The 18,134-nt window shown below is 40.3% G+C and overlaps 2 protein-coding genes across 2 annotated transcripts; both read right to left on the minus strand.

Annotated features, from left to right (window-relative positions):
• Window positions 1-375: 375 nt before the first annotated feature.
• sufu (suppressor of fused homolog (Drosophila)) lies at window positions 376-8,903 on the minus strand. The gene is made up of 12 exons (XM_070916129.1): window positions 8,755-8,903; window positions 8,253-8,387; window positions 7,720-7,856; window positions 6,064-6,206; window positions 5,535-5,620; window positions 4,865-4,937; window positions 4,264-4,420; window positions 4,001-4,103; window positions 3,492-3,626; window positions 2,216-2,354; window positions 1,989-2,057; window positions 376-1,898 (listed from the first exon to the last, which is right to left on the minus strand). The coding sequence occupies exons 1-12, from the start codon at window positions 8,901-8,903 to the stop codon at window positions 1,809-1,811; spliced, it is 1,416 nt and encodes a 471-aa protein (XP_070772230.1). The 3' UTR covers window positions 376-1,808.
• Window positions 8,904-14,975: 6,072 nt separating this feature from the next.
• On the minus strand, window positions 14,976-18,133 carry mettl18 (methyltransferase 18, RPL3 N3-histidine). Its single transcript, XM_070916599.1, has 2 exons — window positions 18,029-18,133; window positions 14,976-16,058 (listed from the first exon to the last, which is right to left on the minus strand). Exons 1-2 carry the CDS (start codon window positions 18,131-18,133, stop codon window positions 15,093-15,095), a joined length of 1,071 nt encoding a protein of 356 aa, XP_070772700.1. The 3' UTR covers window positions 14,976-15,092.
• Between the last annotated feature and the right edge of the window lies 1 nt (window position 18,134).

Consider the following 18,134-nt stretch of genomic DNA (forward strand, 5'->3'; position numbering starts at 1 on the left):
TGGGGTTCAGGGGGGCCCTCAGGGTTTGGGGCGCTGGGGCAGTTGCTCTCTTTGCCTAGATGATAATTCATTCATTAGGAAGACCACTCCAATGGACCCTTCGCAGAGCATCTGGACCAAAATCCATTGATTATTAACTTATTCACATTTACAACTTCAGACCGTAAGGCTTATTAGAAAGTGAGAAACCCAGGACCCTTATTAATGACTATTATTCATAACTGTACATATGATGGGTAATTTGAAAGTGAGAAAGCCATGAGGATCTATTAATAGATGACCAACATTATAACAGGTATATTACCATATCGAATGGGTCTACATCAGCCGAAGGGATTTTTCCCAACCTGAAAAAAGTTCCTCTGTAATTCTGGATTAGTTTTGCAGCTTTATTTGTGTAAATGCCTACACTCTTTAATGCACTTGGGATTACAATCAGCCAGTTCAGTCAATAAGATAGTAATTACAAAATACCATTTCAACCAATGCCTAAACTTTACATTTGTCACTCTGAATAAAAAAGACAAACAAAAATAAGATGCCACGTATGAGTACATTTTTTGTAAGAAGACAGTAAAAGTAGTCTGTTCTCTGTTGTAGTGTTAAAATGGAACGCAACGACCACATCAGAAAAAGACAATGAACGCAGCAGCTGTGATTCAAAGAGATAGCTCTCAATCCAGGAGCTGTAGGCAGCATTAAGAGTCAACAGAGAATATGTGGTCCTTTTTAACTCAAGGCACTGAGGAATTTTACTCCAACTCATTTTCAAGCAGGTCCTACTGTTAAAAAACAAAAACATATTTAAGTGGCCACTGGAGACAACACTTGAGAGGACACTGAACACGGATTCCCAGGATTCCCAGTCTTTGAACGTTTACAACGGACTTGATGTATTTCATTTCATAACTTTAAAACACGCAGCATCATGCGTGAGAAAACTGTAGGAGACATTCAAAAAATATTACTCAAGACAGGAGTCATGTTCTTGGCACAGGGGAAAGGAGGTGGTTATACCTGCAGCATTTGCCAGAAACCTAAGAAAATAGTTCAGATGCTTGTTTGATTACCCCTCAACAAACAGGCAGTGAATGACAGTTAATAATAGTTCAGCCTGTCATGTCAATATTACAGAATCATGACACATTTGAGACACAGACAGTACAGGCAGTAGACTGCCAACAGTTAAAACTTTGGTATGACCACAAACACATAAGAGAAAAATGTCCAGCATTTGTAAATACTATACACGAGCTCAATTGAAAAAAACACTGATAAAAAGGTTCAACATGTGACTTTTCCGTCCTTTCTAAGGCCAATGGAATAAATAGAACTATGTTTGAGAACAGCAACCCAGTTATCACTTGGGACAATATGTTTGGTGACCACAGGATGCGTGCTCATCTGTATTAGTGACGTATATATTTTGGACCTTAGACCTTGGCAGGCCTCACTGCAGGAATGACAACATCCTGTTTTGCCCTACAGCTAGTGTGTCACCTATAATGATTGTTCTTACAGGTCGACCATCTGGACAGGCTGATTTGACATTCTCTAAAGTGTTGAAGCCTCAGAGAAATATTGCAAACAGTCGGGCTAGTCTGAGAATGCAGTAACAGTCAAAAGTGTTCAGATCATCTTCAGGAGTAAAACAGTCTCTGGCCGTCCAATGGGGGAGCAACATATCTGTGCGACAGTTCAGGGTCGCTGCATGTCTTAGGAGGTCTCCTGTTCATGATGGTCCACTCTGGAAGTGTGTGTCTGCAGGTGTTCTTGTTGGTATTTTCTAGTGATTAAGTGTCTCTGTCTCATTGCAGTGGATTATCAAACACAGAGTCTGGTAGTACCGAGATCTTCAGCTTCTTTTCTGGCCAACTGTACTCCTTTGGTAACTTTGTCTATACAAAGAGAAAGGATATACAAGGTGAAACAGGCAGTTCAACAAAACCAAGTGCAAAAAGGTTCAAATACAGGGGGATTTTACTTGCCTCCTCACGAGTGTTAAGTTCCTGTAAATCCCCAAGCATTTGCTCCACAAACTCCTCAGTCAACAATATCTATACAGGAGGAAGGTCAAAGAAATGCATTAAATGCAAAGGCAACCCATGGAAATGAGTTTATATGCAAGTCTGTGTGTGTGTGTGTGTGTGTGTGTGTGTGTGTGTGTGTGTGTGTGTGTGTGTGTGTGTGTGTGTGTGTGTGTGTGTGTGCATACCTGAAGCCAGGGGCCATGGGCTGCATATGGATGCTCTTCAGTAGCAAAAGCTCCTTCCACTCCCGTAGACACAAATGTAATGGCTGTGTCTCCATTGATACTTTTGTAAGTAAAGTGTCTCCCATGGAGCAACCGGCCCCTGTACAAGATAAAATACAGCAAAGTATGAAGTATGACGCTTTAAAGAATTCACCCGTTGAAGAAAAACAATGTAAGAACAAATGAAACTGAATGTTGACTTATCGATCAAAACAGATTCTAATTAAACTGTTTTCTTTCTTACATATTTACATCTGCAACCATTATGATAATCTAAGTGTGATAAGTAAACTTCACTGGTAGAAAGTTCATATATATATAGTGACTTTGCGATATAATAAAACAGTGATAAGAAGTGGTAAAAATTCCAATAGTTTATCTCTAATATGACAAAGACATCTTAACTTGGGTCTGTCGCATAGTGCGAAACGTTGACCTATTTTCACAACCTTTTCGGATCTTAAAAGTCACATAGTTTGTAGGCAACATTTGACGTAATCACATAATTGGGCCCTTTACACCGTGTTCTCCCTCTTAACTCCCAGCACATCTCTCCCTCTCTCACACACAAAGGTCTCTCTGTCAACTGACTCTGGTCTTGCTCTTTCCTCAGATAGAGATTACATAAAGCAGGTTCGTCCTCGTCTCCAGCCTGTGCAGAGGAGCGTTTATAAAAACCCTACGGTTCTTATTGGACAGTAATTGCTTAGATGGTACTCTGTCTGCGAAAACACATTCCAAAAAATGTCACATGTTCCAAATAAAAGGTAAAAACCAAGCATAGATAATTATCAGCCATAGGTGTGCACATTTCACAAGACACAGAGCATATCAGAGAAGGCCAATACTCAAATGTGAAGATCCTGCAAACTGTCTTAATGCTGCCACTATTTTTGTCAGCATTCAAAGTAATAACTTTGTCTTTCATGTTACATGTTATTTTTGTTGTCAGCCTTTTTTTTTCCTTTTTAGATATTCCTTATGTCTGTGAAACTTAGTAATGTGTTAGCTTTGTTAACATCAAAGTGAAAGGAGGAGGAGGAAATCAGAGTTTGCTGACTTATGGGAAGCCCATTTTTAACTTCTAAGAAACTGGTGTCATCAGTGTTTTTGCTCTGGTGTTTTATGAAGACATTCTGCCACACTGATCCAACACAAATGTTTGGACTACTTTTTATCCATCTGTCCTAGGGACATTCCAAAAGGGTAAATATTGTGTGTGTGTGTGGTGCAGTACCGCAGGCAGAGGGGCAGCAGCGTGCCCGACTCTTGGTTGAATTTCAGATGTACGCTCTCCAACTGTCGTGTTCGGACCAACTCATGAGGAACAATGGCTGCTGAACTCTCACTCTCCAAACTGTCCTTCCGACTCCTGAGAAACAGACGAAGAGGAGAAAAGAAAGAGTGGAAGGCAACAGAAGGGAAATATAAGTCTGATATGGTACAATTAGCAACGAGAGAATGGTGTACTGTGCAGGAAACGGCAGCTCCTTGGCCTTTGTCTGGCACATATTTCACAACTCCTCTCACAGAGCCGTTACCTGACTCTGCGGAAAATGCAACAACTTCCACAGAAAAATAGCAACAAATTAGTGACCATATTTTGCTGGTAGCTAAGAAACAAAGGTGATAACAGTTCAGATGTCAGTTGCGCTGTGAGTCAGTGCACAAGGTGGAGGGAGTTATCCTGGTGCAACCCTTGTGCTGAGCTGAACCCATGTTAGCGTGTGTGGGAGGAACACTCACTGGGGTCTCTCGTGGCTCTGTCTCTGGCTGGTGATGGGTGGAAGTGCTGCCTTGCTGTTAAACTCCAGTCCTTTTCTCAGGGTCTCCCTGATCTGCTCTGTGTCTGTCAGCACACAGACAAAAAACAGCATGGAATTATTCCATCATGCACTGCTGACAGTATGAAACCAGAACTCCTGTGTACAGTTTGGTTAAGCATTCTTGGATCTGCTCGGTGTTAATTAGAGGATTTACTCTTTTCACTCCTTTGGGACTCGGTGTACCTTTGTCTGAGAGCCTCCGTGGCTGTGATCCTATGCAGATGGATCGGCTGTCCTCCTCATCCTCTGGAGGTCGACTCAGATCGTCCCACACGCACTTGGCGCTGACCCCACTCAGGTTAGAGCCCTCTGTCTCGATACCCTGGTCCACTCTTTCCTGCTTGGATGAGCAAGAAATATACGCAATCATTAACACTAGCTCAAATAAAACTCACATAAGGTTAACATTTTCAGAAATGAGAAGACACTGCATAAAGATGTATGGGCCAACAGGGGGACACTTGACTCTTTAAAATTTAGCTCCACTTTTTCCACACAATTCCCTTTACTGACCATCTATCCAATCACAGGGCTTCACAATAAACCCCTTGCACAATATAATAGTAGATTGTTACACAATTAATTTGTTGAAAATTTAGCATACTTTCTATATAATACATTTGGATCTGTATCGATGCTCCTGAAAACAGAATACATAAGAAGGATATGCTTATCTAAAATGTATAATACACACACATAAGACATACGATTGCAACTTATATCACACACTATGAATACAATATAGTGTACTTAGCTGAGTGTGCAGAACGTAATAAAGCCTTACTTGTAGGTGTGGATCAATGTCAAAAATGGTCTCCCCTCTCCTCATGTCTGTGATCAGCCAGGGGCCACCAGCTCTGCACACAGGACAATCATCAACATTAGTCGCAGACAGCATTAACCTCAAGTTAAACACACAGTTAATAAATCAACTAACTAACTACGCTTTCCACTTGCTGCTCACAATGCATTTGTCAAACTAGATTCCATTCACTTCAATGACACATCATTTGGAGGCAGATATTATTATGTTACAATAGATTATGACGTCATCTATATTTGATTTACTATTACCCTACAACGAAAGCATATCTGGTCTACATTATGTCATATAAGGTTCTGGTGAAAAATCATCAGCAGATTTTCACACAAAAAATCCACAAAAAAGATAGAGAATGACTTGAAGCACGTGTCAAGTTATATTTACTACAAATCTAAATGACCCCATCACATACATACATAGAATTGCTTAGACTGACATCTATTGACATAGCAATCCTAAGCTATGAATCAGAACGAACCTAGCTTTGTCTGGTTAATAAACTTGTGAAGTTGTGGAACAAAATAAAACCTATAAATAATAACAGTACCCAAAATGTAAAGTATTATTTTAAAATCTAAAACATGGCTTCTTTATCCAGCCGAACCATATGCTGATGCACAGTTGCACTCACACTCTGACTCCACGCATCAGCTCCAGGATGCCTTGGCCATTCCACTGTTGGGCCGCCTGTAACTCCTCTGTACATACACCCACAATCTGTAGCAGACAGAGCAAGGCAAAGGTGAAAAGGTGGGGTCTACAATCTTGTCACTTCCTGAGTGTTCTTACTACTGTTGCTGCCTTTAATTCATGAATTAAGGCAACTACTAAATCTCTAAATTGTGGCTGCCTCAGCACTTCCACTGACGTTTGCTACCATTATGTAATATTAACTAAATGTCACAATGCGTTTAGTCATTCATTTAAGAATATAGCTGATGTGACTTGATGCATGTGTCCTGCATTATCATCACTGACACTACATTGCAGGACTACTGTCATCCTCATCGCTTGTAACGCTGGCCCATGTTTTGTCCAAATCCTCAATCTAAATCCTTACAGATGCCCGTTGTCTGCTTTAATTTAGTAAGCAAAATGATCCCAAAAACGCTTCATGTGAAATGACCTACACTATGTGAATATCACATATTTGAACTCACCTGGAGAAAGCTCACTGAGCCAAATGGCGTTTGAATTGGGTGCATCTGTGGATCCTCTGTAAGTAACATATGCTGGATACGAGATTCACTGTTGTCTAGTGGACTGTGCCACGATATATGGTCGCCACTACAAAATGTGTTTTCTGTAGAAGACAGAACAAAAGGAGACATTCATTTTTAAAGTATGACAAAATGTGCTGTTTTAAGTTGTCAAGAATACACACTCTGTCATGAGGTTTAGTCTGCAGACTGCATTTAGGCCTGTACCTTCAGCCACCAGTGGGAAGCAGTCCTACTTTTCATTATCCGACAGTTCAAAACTGCTGAAGGAAAGTTAGAGTAACGGGAAAAGAGGGGACGCAGATCACCAAGAGAATGAGAGTGACTAAGAGAGAGAAACTGAGACCCAAATGTGGCAAGAAAAGCATAAAAACTACATTTCCATCTGAGGAATGTGTCTGCTTGGGAGGTAACATGCACCCAGTCCAGATTTGCTGCAGGAGAAAAGCAAGGGGGAAGATGGCCAAGGAATCAGCATTCATTTAGCTCAGGAGCCCAGCCCACCCACGCGCAAATTGACCCCAGCTGGAGAGAAGAGAAGGGCTGGGTGGTGAGGAGAGGGGAGCCTGGAGAGAACAGCCTTCTTCTCTTTCTGCATGGCTTTTAAATGCCCCATCCCTTCTCAACCACACTTTCTTGTGCACAATATATACACAACCGACAGATTTAAAGAACCTAGCAGCACAGTATATACCCATTACACACAGTATACATTCACACACTACAACAACAGTCTTGTTTACCATTTTAATGGCATTGTTTTCACGAATGGCAAAGGGAAAGAGGAGGGGGAAATTAGACTTCCTGTCAATACCCAGAGCTACAACAAACCTAAGACTGCTGCCTGCAGCAGACTCCTCTATTCGTGTATGTTTAAATGCATCACTGGAATTACAAGCCATCTTTACAAAGAACACATTCTTCACATTCACAAAGACGCTACACAGAGGCATGGCAACTGCAGCCAAAAGTGCAGATAAATAATTTACTGGACTATTAACAAACTGTGACCAAATGAAAATCACAAATCATTACTCACTGACACAAGTTTTCCAGGTGAAGGATGAAGAATGTAGGGCTGCAACTAACAATGTTTGTCATTACACCTTAATCTGCAAGTTATTTATTTATTTATTAATCAATTAATCAGTTCCTCCCTAAAATGTCTAAAATAACATAAAATGACCATGACATTTCCAGAGCCCAAGTTAATGGGTCAAAACTGCTTGTTTAGTCTGACTAATTGCTAAACCCTAACCCTTACCCTAAAGGTTAAACTAAACTAAGAAAAGCACGCACCTTTTTACAAAGCCAGCTATCATATTAATACCAAATGATAACTTAATAAATTAGGTAGATTTTAATCTAAATAGATACATTAAATCTAAATAGTTCCCTTATCACTGGAACACCTATTAGAGTATGCATTCTCCTAATCCTTCATCATTATTGCTACAAAACTATCCCCAATAAACTTATTCAAACTAATTTACAATTTGTTTTACAGTAGAGTACGAGATTAAATGACTTGCCATGACCTTGAGGTGTTTTAATGCAAAGATGCAAACTCCCCACACCCAAACGCTGTGCTCTTACCTGACTGGAACACATAGCGAGCCAAGCCTTGCATGAGTTCAGCTGGCCAGGTTGGTGGTGCTGTCTCTCCAACCTCTCTTTTGAGTCTAAAGGTGAGCTCAAAGCCAAACCCACTAGGTCCGTCTGCCCCTGTGAATCTAACACACACACACACACACACACACACACACAGTGAGAAACTGGGTAAACACAACATCACAAGCTGTACTTTTATTCCTTTGTTATATGCATGAGGGTTGTGAAAATCACAATGCTTGTAAAGATCAACAGTGCGCTGTAGAATAATAGAAGATCAGTAGGTGCCAAGTTAGTCAGTAGGTGGTCAGCTCTTAAAGGGCTCTTAAGCAAATATTTGGCATACTTAGAAAGACGATGTAATATACAGATTTCCCAGGTTTCTCACAATGGAAAATGATTTAAATGTAAAAGAAAAATACCAACAAAGCTCTTCATCTATCCCATCACACATATGTTGAAACTCCCCTAACTTCCCCATGCAACTGGTGGTCAAGTTGCTACATTAGTGTACTTACTCATGGACCCTATTATCCCCATACAGGTCACTCAGTCCAAAGCTGACATAGTGCCAATGCTCCTGGATGTCCTGAGCTGGACAGCCCGCACTCCTATACATACTGATGTAGTCTAACGGGTCTGGTCCCCCTAACCTGTGAGAAGCATAAAATGAAAACCATGTCAAAAATTGTTTTTGTTGTAAACGGACTGTGTTTACTTTTCAGCACACCTTTGTAAAGACAGTTACAAGGCCATACCTTGTATAAAAGTAGTGAGATACATTTAAGTTAAGATTTTCTAATTCAGTTAGTATAGTTTGATGCTGAATCTTCAAACTCCCCAAAACATATTAGCAGTTACCTACAGTATGGCTCCTGGATGTAGTTAGTTAGCTAAAAAGTTAGCTTAGCAGCTAAGCTAACTGTTGGCTAAACATCTAACCATCACTACATAAACGTCTTCAACAAACTCAATGTTTACAGATATGTAAGACCAGCAACAGCAGAACGGGTTACCTACCAATATTTTACAATGGCTGTAACTTGAAGAGGGTTGGCCTGCTCGGGGTAAAGTCGCCGGCATTCCCCGTAGATAGCCTGCAGTCCAGGAGGAAACAGCGGCACCAGCCCGTGGGCTTGAGCACCACTGGTAGGCCGTACCTCATCCATGCCAAGGCCTCGAACAAATCTGGTTATTCTATAAAAAACAACGTATATGCAGTTAAATTCTGCTATCTACCCCCAGTTCAACAAAAAACGAGACAAACCTAAATCATAAAGGCTTCACGCTAGTAATGTTGACCAACGAAATACAGGTTTAACCCCGATCGTTGTGCTACACACAGCGGGGTTACAGCCTGTTGCTCATCCTCGACAAAACTACTCAACCATTGGTTGGATGGGATCATGACGTGACTGACTGATTTCCACTAATGGCCAATGAGGACTGGGATTTTAGGTTTGTGTAGCTTTGTAGATGATTATAATTGGCTGATACACTGTCACTCAAACAGTAAGAAGTCGTAGGGGCTTCAAAGTTTTTTCAGGGGGCCAAATTATTTACGTATGGGCCAAATGGGACTTCAAAGTTCAACTAACTAGTGGTTGAAGAAGTACTCAAGTAGTTGTAGCAATACAAACATTTTAGAAAAACTACTTCTATAATTTCTGTATTATGAGCAAAATGTACTTAAGTATCGAAAGTATTCATTACACATAAACATGGCCCCTGTGAGAGTATACTATTATATATTATATATTATACTATGGGATTGTAAACATTGATGCATTAATGTGTAAGCATCATTTTAATGTTGTAGTGGGTTGAGGCGGAGCCCATTTTAACTACCTTATTGGGTTGTTTAATCTAGAATAATGCCCCATTTTTATCACCTGTTCCAATAAAAATCATAATGATAAGTCAAACATCTCCTTCTCAAATGCAGTGAGGTAGAGCTACAAAGTAGCATCAAATGGAAATACCCAAGAAAAGTACAAGTACAAACCTCAAAACTGTAAATGGGTGAGTAGATGGGATTTCAACCACCGAAACTAACATTATTAAATAACATTTGGTTGGCTTTTCTATCCACAAATTGTTTTTTGTTTTTGTTTGTTGTTGTTTTTTCACTTCAATATGGTTTCTTAGTCCAGAAAGCATGGAAATTATACTTGTTCAATTGGTTGCAAGTAAACATTTAATTAAAGCAAGTATAGTTAATGTCAAGGAGCCCTTCAGTCAGAGCCTCTTCATGAAGTGAGTGTTATTAACATTTCTTGTAGGGTGAAAGAGTTCAGTCAAAGTACATCTTCACTTTGAGGATGTAAAAATAAGTCATCATGACAGCGTCATGTTTTTTTTGGGGGGGGGGGAGTTGGTATTGGGGTCGAATAGTTCCATGACCATGTGCTCTACATGCTGTGTAGTGGATGTTTTAAATTAAAATCCTGAAATCAATTTTATTAGAAAATAAAATATCTGGGATGAGAGTAGATATCTACAGGGGATATTCATTAAACATTATCAGGATTTAGATCTGTCCTACTTTTTCTGCTGTCTGGATAGCCTACTGTTATTTTTGGGTCACGTGGCAGTTGCCCTATTATGTAGGAAGGAGAGCAAATTTGTTGAATGAAAATTATCTATATCAGAAAAATTTAAATATGAATTAGCAGACACACATGAGAAAAAAAACCCAACATGCTAAGGCGAGGAACTTTTTTTTACCATTACTTCCCTGATAAAAAAATAATCTCTTTCATAATACTGAAAGCAAAAGTAGAGAGTAACGGTAATGAAGCATAGTGTTTTATCTGCCGTCAGGTTTCCTGTTAGGAAAAGATAATCTAAACCTGCCTGTTAGGCATGAGGGAGTCAGTCATTCTTCACACATCTCTTCTTTATCCCTTGATTTTCTCATACATATTACTCTGTTACATTCTACAATAGAGCAATGTTTCCTTTATACCTCTCTACACATGCAGGGGTTTGGGTTTACAATAGCAGCCACCTTTCTCTACTACACAGCCATACCTGGAGCCTGGAGGCTGGGAATTGTAGGAAGAATACAACCACTACCATGAACCTTCCCCTGTAATTCAAGAGCCATGACGACCTAAAACAGGAGCTTTCTTGGGGGAGATTGGAAAAGGTGTATAGTCCTGTCATGGAGCTAATAGAGGTTATCAGGGGGGTCCTGTGCATGGCATATCCCAGAATAACTTTGGGACACTACAGGTTCCGCAAAAATAACTGCTATAAACTAGTATTGATATACTAAAACTATCTATGATTGAGTGTTCCTCTCCTAAAAGTCCATATAACAATATGTTTTGTATTTTATACTTATATATATAGTTGCAGCTGGAAATTTTGTTGATTCCGGTGATATTGTAATTGAAAAGGATGTTGGCTGTCGTATCTAATCATATTGTTTATGGCTCATCTAGCTAACTGCCATCACCATGGCTGCAGATTTTATGGAACTAGAGCTGAGATATGAAAAGTGGTCCACATGTGTGGGTTAAGTATGAAGCATGGTAGCCCTTGCATTTCTGAACATCATGTTACTTAAATGTTGCAGTAATTTAAAACTCAAACAACATGTTATGAGAGTTAATAAATAACAGAGGAAAATAATTCACTTTGATTTACTTTATTAACAATATACATAACATTAACTTTGATAAACTCTGATCAGTCATTCAGGAACATGTTTATTTCAGTCACAGTAATATTATACACAATTTCCTTAGCCATTATTTGAGAGATAACGATATACACAAACTTACAAACAAAGGTAATGCGTAGTTAACCTAAGACATGCTGGAATGAATGTAAACCACACAAGTATTAATGCATTCTGATGGTCATGATTCACGCTGACAAACTAGTACCATGCCAAAAGAACTGAGCCCATAGATGACATCTGAAGACGCCACCATCTATGGAATTCAGTTCTCATAGTAGAGCACAAAATTTGGTCCTCAGGAGCCGCTTGATCCTTGAACGGCTTAATCATTTGACGCAACTCATGCTTCATTATTAATGCTCTTTTTAACTCAGTGACTTAATGACATAAAACCAAAATAAAGCTATCTACAACTAATAAAACAACATAAAAACTGAAATGAACAATACAAGTGGGATACAAGATATATGATGTGCAACGTGTTGAGCAGCAGATTGTGGTTAAGTTACTCATGACCACCCTTTTCTCAAGAAAAGCAGGGTGATGATGAGGTGATAGCGTCAACCAATGAAAGGAGTACTCCTTTCATTGGAAGATTGAGCAAGAGGTCATTACATTGGCAGCTCAAGTTGATCTTAAACAGTGATCACACATAGCTGACATTTATAATATACAGTTGTGTAATATGTAATTCAAAACATCTACTTTTTCATAAATTGGCAACAGATTGAGAGGCATTTTATGTAAGTGAAATAAAACCAAAGTGGAAAACAAACCTCCAAAAGGCAGTTATGATTGATAGGATCCAATGCTGTGGTTAGACAGAGCCTACGGAGAGTTTCGGGGTGATCTGAGGAGTCCAACCATCCTCTCAACTTAAGTATTCCTGTAAATGCTTCATAACCACTGAAATGAAAGTCTGTCCACTGGGCTGATGCAAGCACTGAATCAGATCGTGGTGATAGTGCTCTGGTCAAGGCATGAAATGACTCATCAGTTATGGCTGTACACTCCCAGGAAAAGAACTTTGGGACAATATGATTACTCACATACAGTTGGTTGATGTATCTTTGAACCCTCCAAAGTAAGTTTGTTATTAACAGACCTGCATTGCATTACAGGATCTCTTCCTTCATCTAAAAAAACCCTCATTCAAGGCCTGGAGTCAATATTGACAGTGACGGTACGGTAAGACAATTCCTCGATGTTATCTCAGTCACTGTGGTTTATTCAGTGTGAGAGTACATTCTACATTTAGAATACATGCAATACAGTACAATGAACTTTCTGAGGAAGGCCACACCTGAACATGTTCAGGAAACTCCTATCTTTCCGGCAGTTGCACTGGGAAACAACCGGTTCTACAGCCTTTTTACTAGACAAGAAATCCCCCATTAGGGCATTAACCCAGTCTTAAAGCCTGCACTAATTTTAAAAGCTCTCATACAAAGATCAGATCAGCTAACATAGTATGACAGCATGAACACACTTCACACTTCATCTGCTGCTGCTCAGAAAATGTGGAAGTTGGTATTTCTTCGTAAGAACTCTGTTCTATCAATTTCAAAACTTCAAACATGTTGAAAGTTTGGAGCTTGTGGTTTTCTACAGCAGTATCTGACAATTTTAGATACAATGTCTCCAGTATATATATTTTTTAAATTGACCATAATTTGACTAGTTTGAGATACTTATACTTACCCCAGTCATTCATTGAAATCTTTCCAGATCTTGGATACATCAAATATACATCTCCTCATGAAGGCCTCCCATGACTGTGCTCTATAGTCAAGCTATAAACACACACACAGCGGTCCCATTGCAACAAAAAGATGTTTCAGAGTTGAATCAGCAGCAAGCCTTTCCAAACTGAATGAACATACAGTGAGCCATCCCTCCCCAGTTCACCTGCATGTTCTGCTCACTCTCCCATGTCCTCCAAGTCCCAAGGAAGGATACGGCATACTGTCTGACATTCAGAGCAAAGAACCTTAAATACCACCACCTTTCACATCACCCATCAGTCTCCCTCCCTCCTCCTCTCTATCTGTTTCTCATACACTCCCTCCGTTCGGTAAGCCTGACAGTCACTTCCCAGTAAGAAGGAAACAGTGGGAGTGAACAGCACGCCCCCTCACAGTGAATCAACACATAATAGTTTCTGAGGAAAACCATCTGACTGGCCCTACCCCCTGTTCCCATAAAGTAAGCAGGGGAAAGGCTGCGTCTACTCGAGGAACCAGGAATTCCCCCACAGGCCATGAACAGCTGTCGAGATGAGAGACGATGACGAAGCTGACACACTGGAAGTTTGCTGGCCGGGCATATGCAAACAGAAACCGTGTTTGGTGTTTTGTACGAGAGTGAAATTGTGTCTAACACTACAGTATATTTACATAATAAGTAACTGGAAATTCTGGCCACACACTGTGGGTGTTGAAATGCACCATCATGTTTGAGCTGGTGACATTATGTTTCCTAGAAAAGTGTTCTTATCTTAGTTATCTTTGCTAAATATTATTTATCAGCAGGTCAATGATTATTACTTGCGTCATGGGCATGTTTAGGATGAGATCGATTCATGTGAATATTTGCGTAGCTGGAGTCATTTATTCAGGTGAGGTCTGATTCAACAACACAGCCTTCCAAAAATAACTTTGTTTGCTCTCTGGTGATAGTCAAACATGACGGGGATGTGATACCGATTGTGTTAAATCAGAAGAACAGGACAGGACTCGGGTCAGAAGGGTGAAGCCACAGTTTCTAAACAAGGCAGCGGACAGTAATGTTCAGTTTCATTGCTCAGTGACCCTGTAAAAACCCTTGGATTTCCTCATCCTCTTTACCTCGTCACTTCATATACGAGAAACTAGTTTGCACTACATTTATACTTCCTCAGAGAATAAGCCCTGTCAGATGGATTTCCTTGATCTGGACAAAGAGGGGATTCCACATGCTGTTGGAAAGATTACAGCATAGTTCCCTTCTTGTACTTGGATGCGCATTTGCACATATTTCCTGGATGTATATACTCACTATAATGTGTCATGACTGTTTTGCAATGGAGCACACACAGGATTATGCAGTGACTTTAACTGAAGGTAAAATCCGACACAATCAAAAGGAGCCATTACTAGAATAGAAGAGGTACAGAGACCCCATAGAGACCCACCATTGATGTGCAGTGACTCTAGACTCCACTTTCAAACTACATCCTTGGGCTGGTGGGATAAGTTGCAATTGACATTTTGCGCTGGACTTCAGAAACAAGCCTGGCTTTCATGCTGCTGTTTGAACACTGGGGAAATCACTCACAAAAGGTCACTGAGCCCATTTCCTTTCTTTCCTCCCCATGCATCTAAAGACCTGTAACAGCCCCTTTCAACTGCACTTCCCTTACTGGCAGACATATTCAAATGTCTATATAGGAAGTGAAAGAAGGTATAGGTAACCAAAGAGCAAACAGGAGATAAGACAGCATATTTTATATATTTTACAGCTTTTCCTTGTTTTACCACCGTTGCTCTAACATACAACTTCACATGGAGGATTAAAAAGAAATCCTGACATTTTATTTGCATTAAACTGTGCAGTAATAGAGCACAAGAGTCCCTGATGGTTATTACATGAATAAAGCTGCATATTAAATCCAGGACTGTTTACTCATTCAAGTGTCCTTTACCATTTTAAAACGTAAGACTACTACATGTCTCTGAAGTCCTTCTTCCCCATCCCACAGGTGATCCAAAGAGAAAACACCCCTCTGCTCCACAAACGTCTTGAACAGGTGCAGTCCACCACCTACACCAAAGTAGTGGGATTTGGTGGCGAGGTAGACCAGTCCACCTGGGGCCAGCAGTTTGTGGAGGGTCTCATGTAGCGCAGGGTAGTATGCAGTGTTGTAGATGGTCTCTGAGGTGAATATAATGTCATATTTGGGTTGTGGGTCCTCCTTTTCAACCAAAGCAAGAAATGTGCTCCAGTCACCAGAGAAAAAGCGACACTTGGCTAGTAATGGGTGCTGGGATTGGTCTATGGCTCTTTTCTTAGGTGGTGGGTTGCCATCTTTATCCTCTTTCTCTTTCACCTTCTTTTTACAACCATCTTCCTCCTGCATTTTTCCCTTGCCCCTCCCTTCTTCATCATCTTCACTCTCTACTTCGTCATCCTCTGGGCAGTTTAGCATTACATTTGGCACTGTGAGCTGTTCAATCACTGTACTGTTATAGTCTTGGAAGTGGGCCTGCCTGGCTCCTCTCTTCAGAACCAATATCCCCAACAGCCCCGCACCGCAGCCCAAATCCAAAACTGCCTTCCCCCCAAAGGTCTCTCCGTCTCTCTCAATCAGCTCCAGAAGGTCGTAAGTGCACTCCCACACCTTCAGCCCTCCCTCATACACGCCAGAGATGAGATCAGACCTCTGCTCGGCAGTGCGAGAAAGAATTTTCTCTCCGTCTTCTCTCTCCGAGGCCGTCTTTTCAAAAACTGTCTCGTTGAGGAAGTGAAGAGGAGGAAGAGTTCCTATGGTAACCGTTTCAGTGACAGCATCCATAAGGAGGAGCTGTGGGTCAGACAGTAGAAGGTGCTCTTTTGCCTCTTTTACTGGCTCTGTTGGTTTGATTTTATCCTCCATCTGGAAAATACAAAGCAGTGTGTATGGTTAGAGAACAAATGTGTTCCCTCAGCTACGTATGTGTCACATGGCTCTGTGGCAAATGACTGTGCAACAAGGGAGCTACATGTGTTTCAAGTTGACAATATCATAGCTTGAGGCACATATGGCAGTGTGGAAGTTGTCAGGTCTAAATGATCATGGTGCTTTTGGGTATTCATAGGAATTTCCCACGAATTGGGGATGTCATACGCACGTTGCGTTGTGTGCTGTCAGTGTTTTGGAAAAAAACAAAATTAACACTATTCATATTTTACTAAAACAATTAAAGTCATATATTAAAGTTGTCACTTAACATACAACAACATCTACTAACTTACTCTTACTTTACTTCCTTAACTTACATTTAATTCTTACTAACCAATACAACTAGTGGTGATGTTGAAAGGCTTTTTGAGGCTTTGATAGATACACTGAAAATGGGTTAAAAGTTTCGGTTAACATGGCTCACGAGCCATCTGCTGATGAAATGAATGTTATGAGGTCATATGAAGCAGACACACTTTTATTATATAGAAACCTCCTGGATGTGAAAACACAGCTAACGTGTAAGAACAGTGCTGTGTCTGACTGAATGTTAACTGGTTTACAATGATGTTAAAGACCTTGTTTTGTTCTGATTCTATATGTATTTATTAGTTATTTATTGCTCTTACCTCTTTAAAATGTGCTCTACTAATAATGACTGAAAGACTGGCTGATGAACTTAGACATGAGACTGTTACAAATCAGCCATGTGATTCACTGTGTGACTGAAACGCTGTCATGTGTGGATGGCTTGGTCAAACGATTCATGTAGTCACACCCATCAGAGCACGACAGTTTAGATGAAGATGCCTGGCGAATTATTTTGCACGCCTCAGAACAACTACAGACTACTATCAGTATGAACTTGTATGATCTCCACTCACCAAAGAGATTGTCAACCAACACTCTCTAGCATATGCACACCTGACAGATAAATCTTCATTGTTAATTGTGATGGAATCGCTCTTACAGTGGAAATGACTCAATCAAATGATCTGCATATATGCGCAGTGTGTGTAAATTATTCGTCATTTTTATTGGTAAATACCACATTTATTCATGTAAATTGAAAAACTGGAATCCTCCTAAACTGATTTTATTAACAAGTTGAGGAACTTAAGGGTGTTTTCACCTACACACCAGCCAGTCCAGAAGTTGTATCAGATCATGTATCAGTTTCTCTTTTTTGAGAGTTTTTTGTCATCTCGGTTACATTTTTTGTCTGTTTAATAAACATGGTTATTAGCCCGTTGAATCTAAGTTTAAATTAATAAGTGATAAAGACAATGAAGTACCTTAGTAAGTGGACCTTGCCTTAAGATTTTATGAGTGAACTTTCATTTGCACTTGTTCTCCTAGGATCTTTTGCATTGCTATAGATATGAATGCTATGTTGATGTTGTGCAGTAATAAAGTTATTATTACAATAAAAGACAGGTCTAAGCTAACTTAGCCCAGTGCCTTACCGAGGGTCCACTTCTTCCCCTCACTGCCCTCAGCACTCATAGAATCATACAAGCCATTGCATATTTACCAGCCGCGTGTGGCATTGTTTTCACCATGCGAGTCTGTGTGTCATCACGGCAAAATGTGGTCCTGGAGACACCTACTGTAAAAGGAACTACCACAGAAGTGGTTTTGAGTCCTTTGCCGATTGTTCATATGTCTGTGTGTCTGTCTGTGGACAGATTTTGTCAACGCGGTAGAGTCACAACCGTGCAAGATGCAGTCACGAAACTTTACAGGTGTGAAGTTGAGATCGAACGGGTATGATGGACCTACTCATGCCAGCAGGTCGATTGGCACAAATCCCTTGTGAGGAAACTACAACCTGACACCACTATGACAGCTTTGAGTACTGTGATTAACTGCACCTACAACACATTATTAGTTGTCCTACTCACAGATTTAGCAGCATTGCCTTTCTTTCCCTTTTGCAATTCATTTCCATCCGCGTCTTCCGGGTTTGTTGTTTGTGCTGGAACATCGAAGTTAAAACAAAATGACATG

Source organism: Enoplosus armatus, chromosome 12 (assembly GCF_043641665.1).
Source record: "Enoplosus armatus isolate fEnoArm2 chromosome 12, fEnoArm2.hap1, whole genome shotgun sequence".
Classification (NCBI taxonomy): domain Eukaryota; kingdom Metazoa; phylum Chordata; class Actinopteri; order Centrarchiformes; family Enoplosidae; genus Enoplosus; species Enoplosus armatus.

What these genes read in the sequence shown, in the direction of transcription:
- mettl18 (XM_070916599.1), bottom strand. Translation starts at nt 18,133, where the DNA reads ATGTCATTTTGTTTTAACTTCGATGTTCCAGCACAAACAACAAACCCG. An exon ending in AAGGCAATGCTGCTAAATCT is followed by an intron (nt 16,059 to 18,028) that starts GTGAGTAGGACA and finishes TGTATTTTCCAG; the next exon opens with ATGGAGGATAAAATCAAACC.
- sufu (XM_070916129.1), bottom strand. Translation starts at nt 8,903, where the DNA reads ATGGATGAGGTACGGCCTACCAGTGGTGCTCAAGCCCACGGGCTGGTG. An exon ending in ACATTGATCCACACCTACAA is followed by an intron (nt 4,421 to 4,864) that starts GTAAGGCTTTAT and finishes TGCTCATCCAAG; the next exon opens with CAGGAAAGAGTGGACCAGGG. An exon ending in CCCATGGCCCCTGGCTTCAG is followed by an intron (nt 2,058 to 2,215) that starts GTATGCACACAC and finishes CCTCCTGTATAG; the next exon opens with ATATTGTTGACTGAGGAGTT.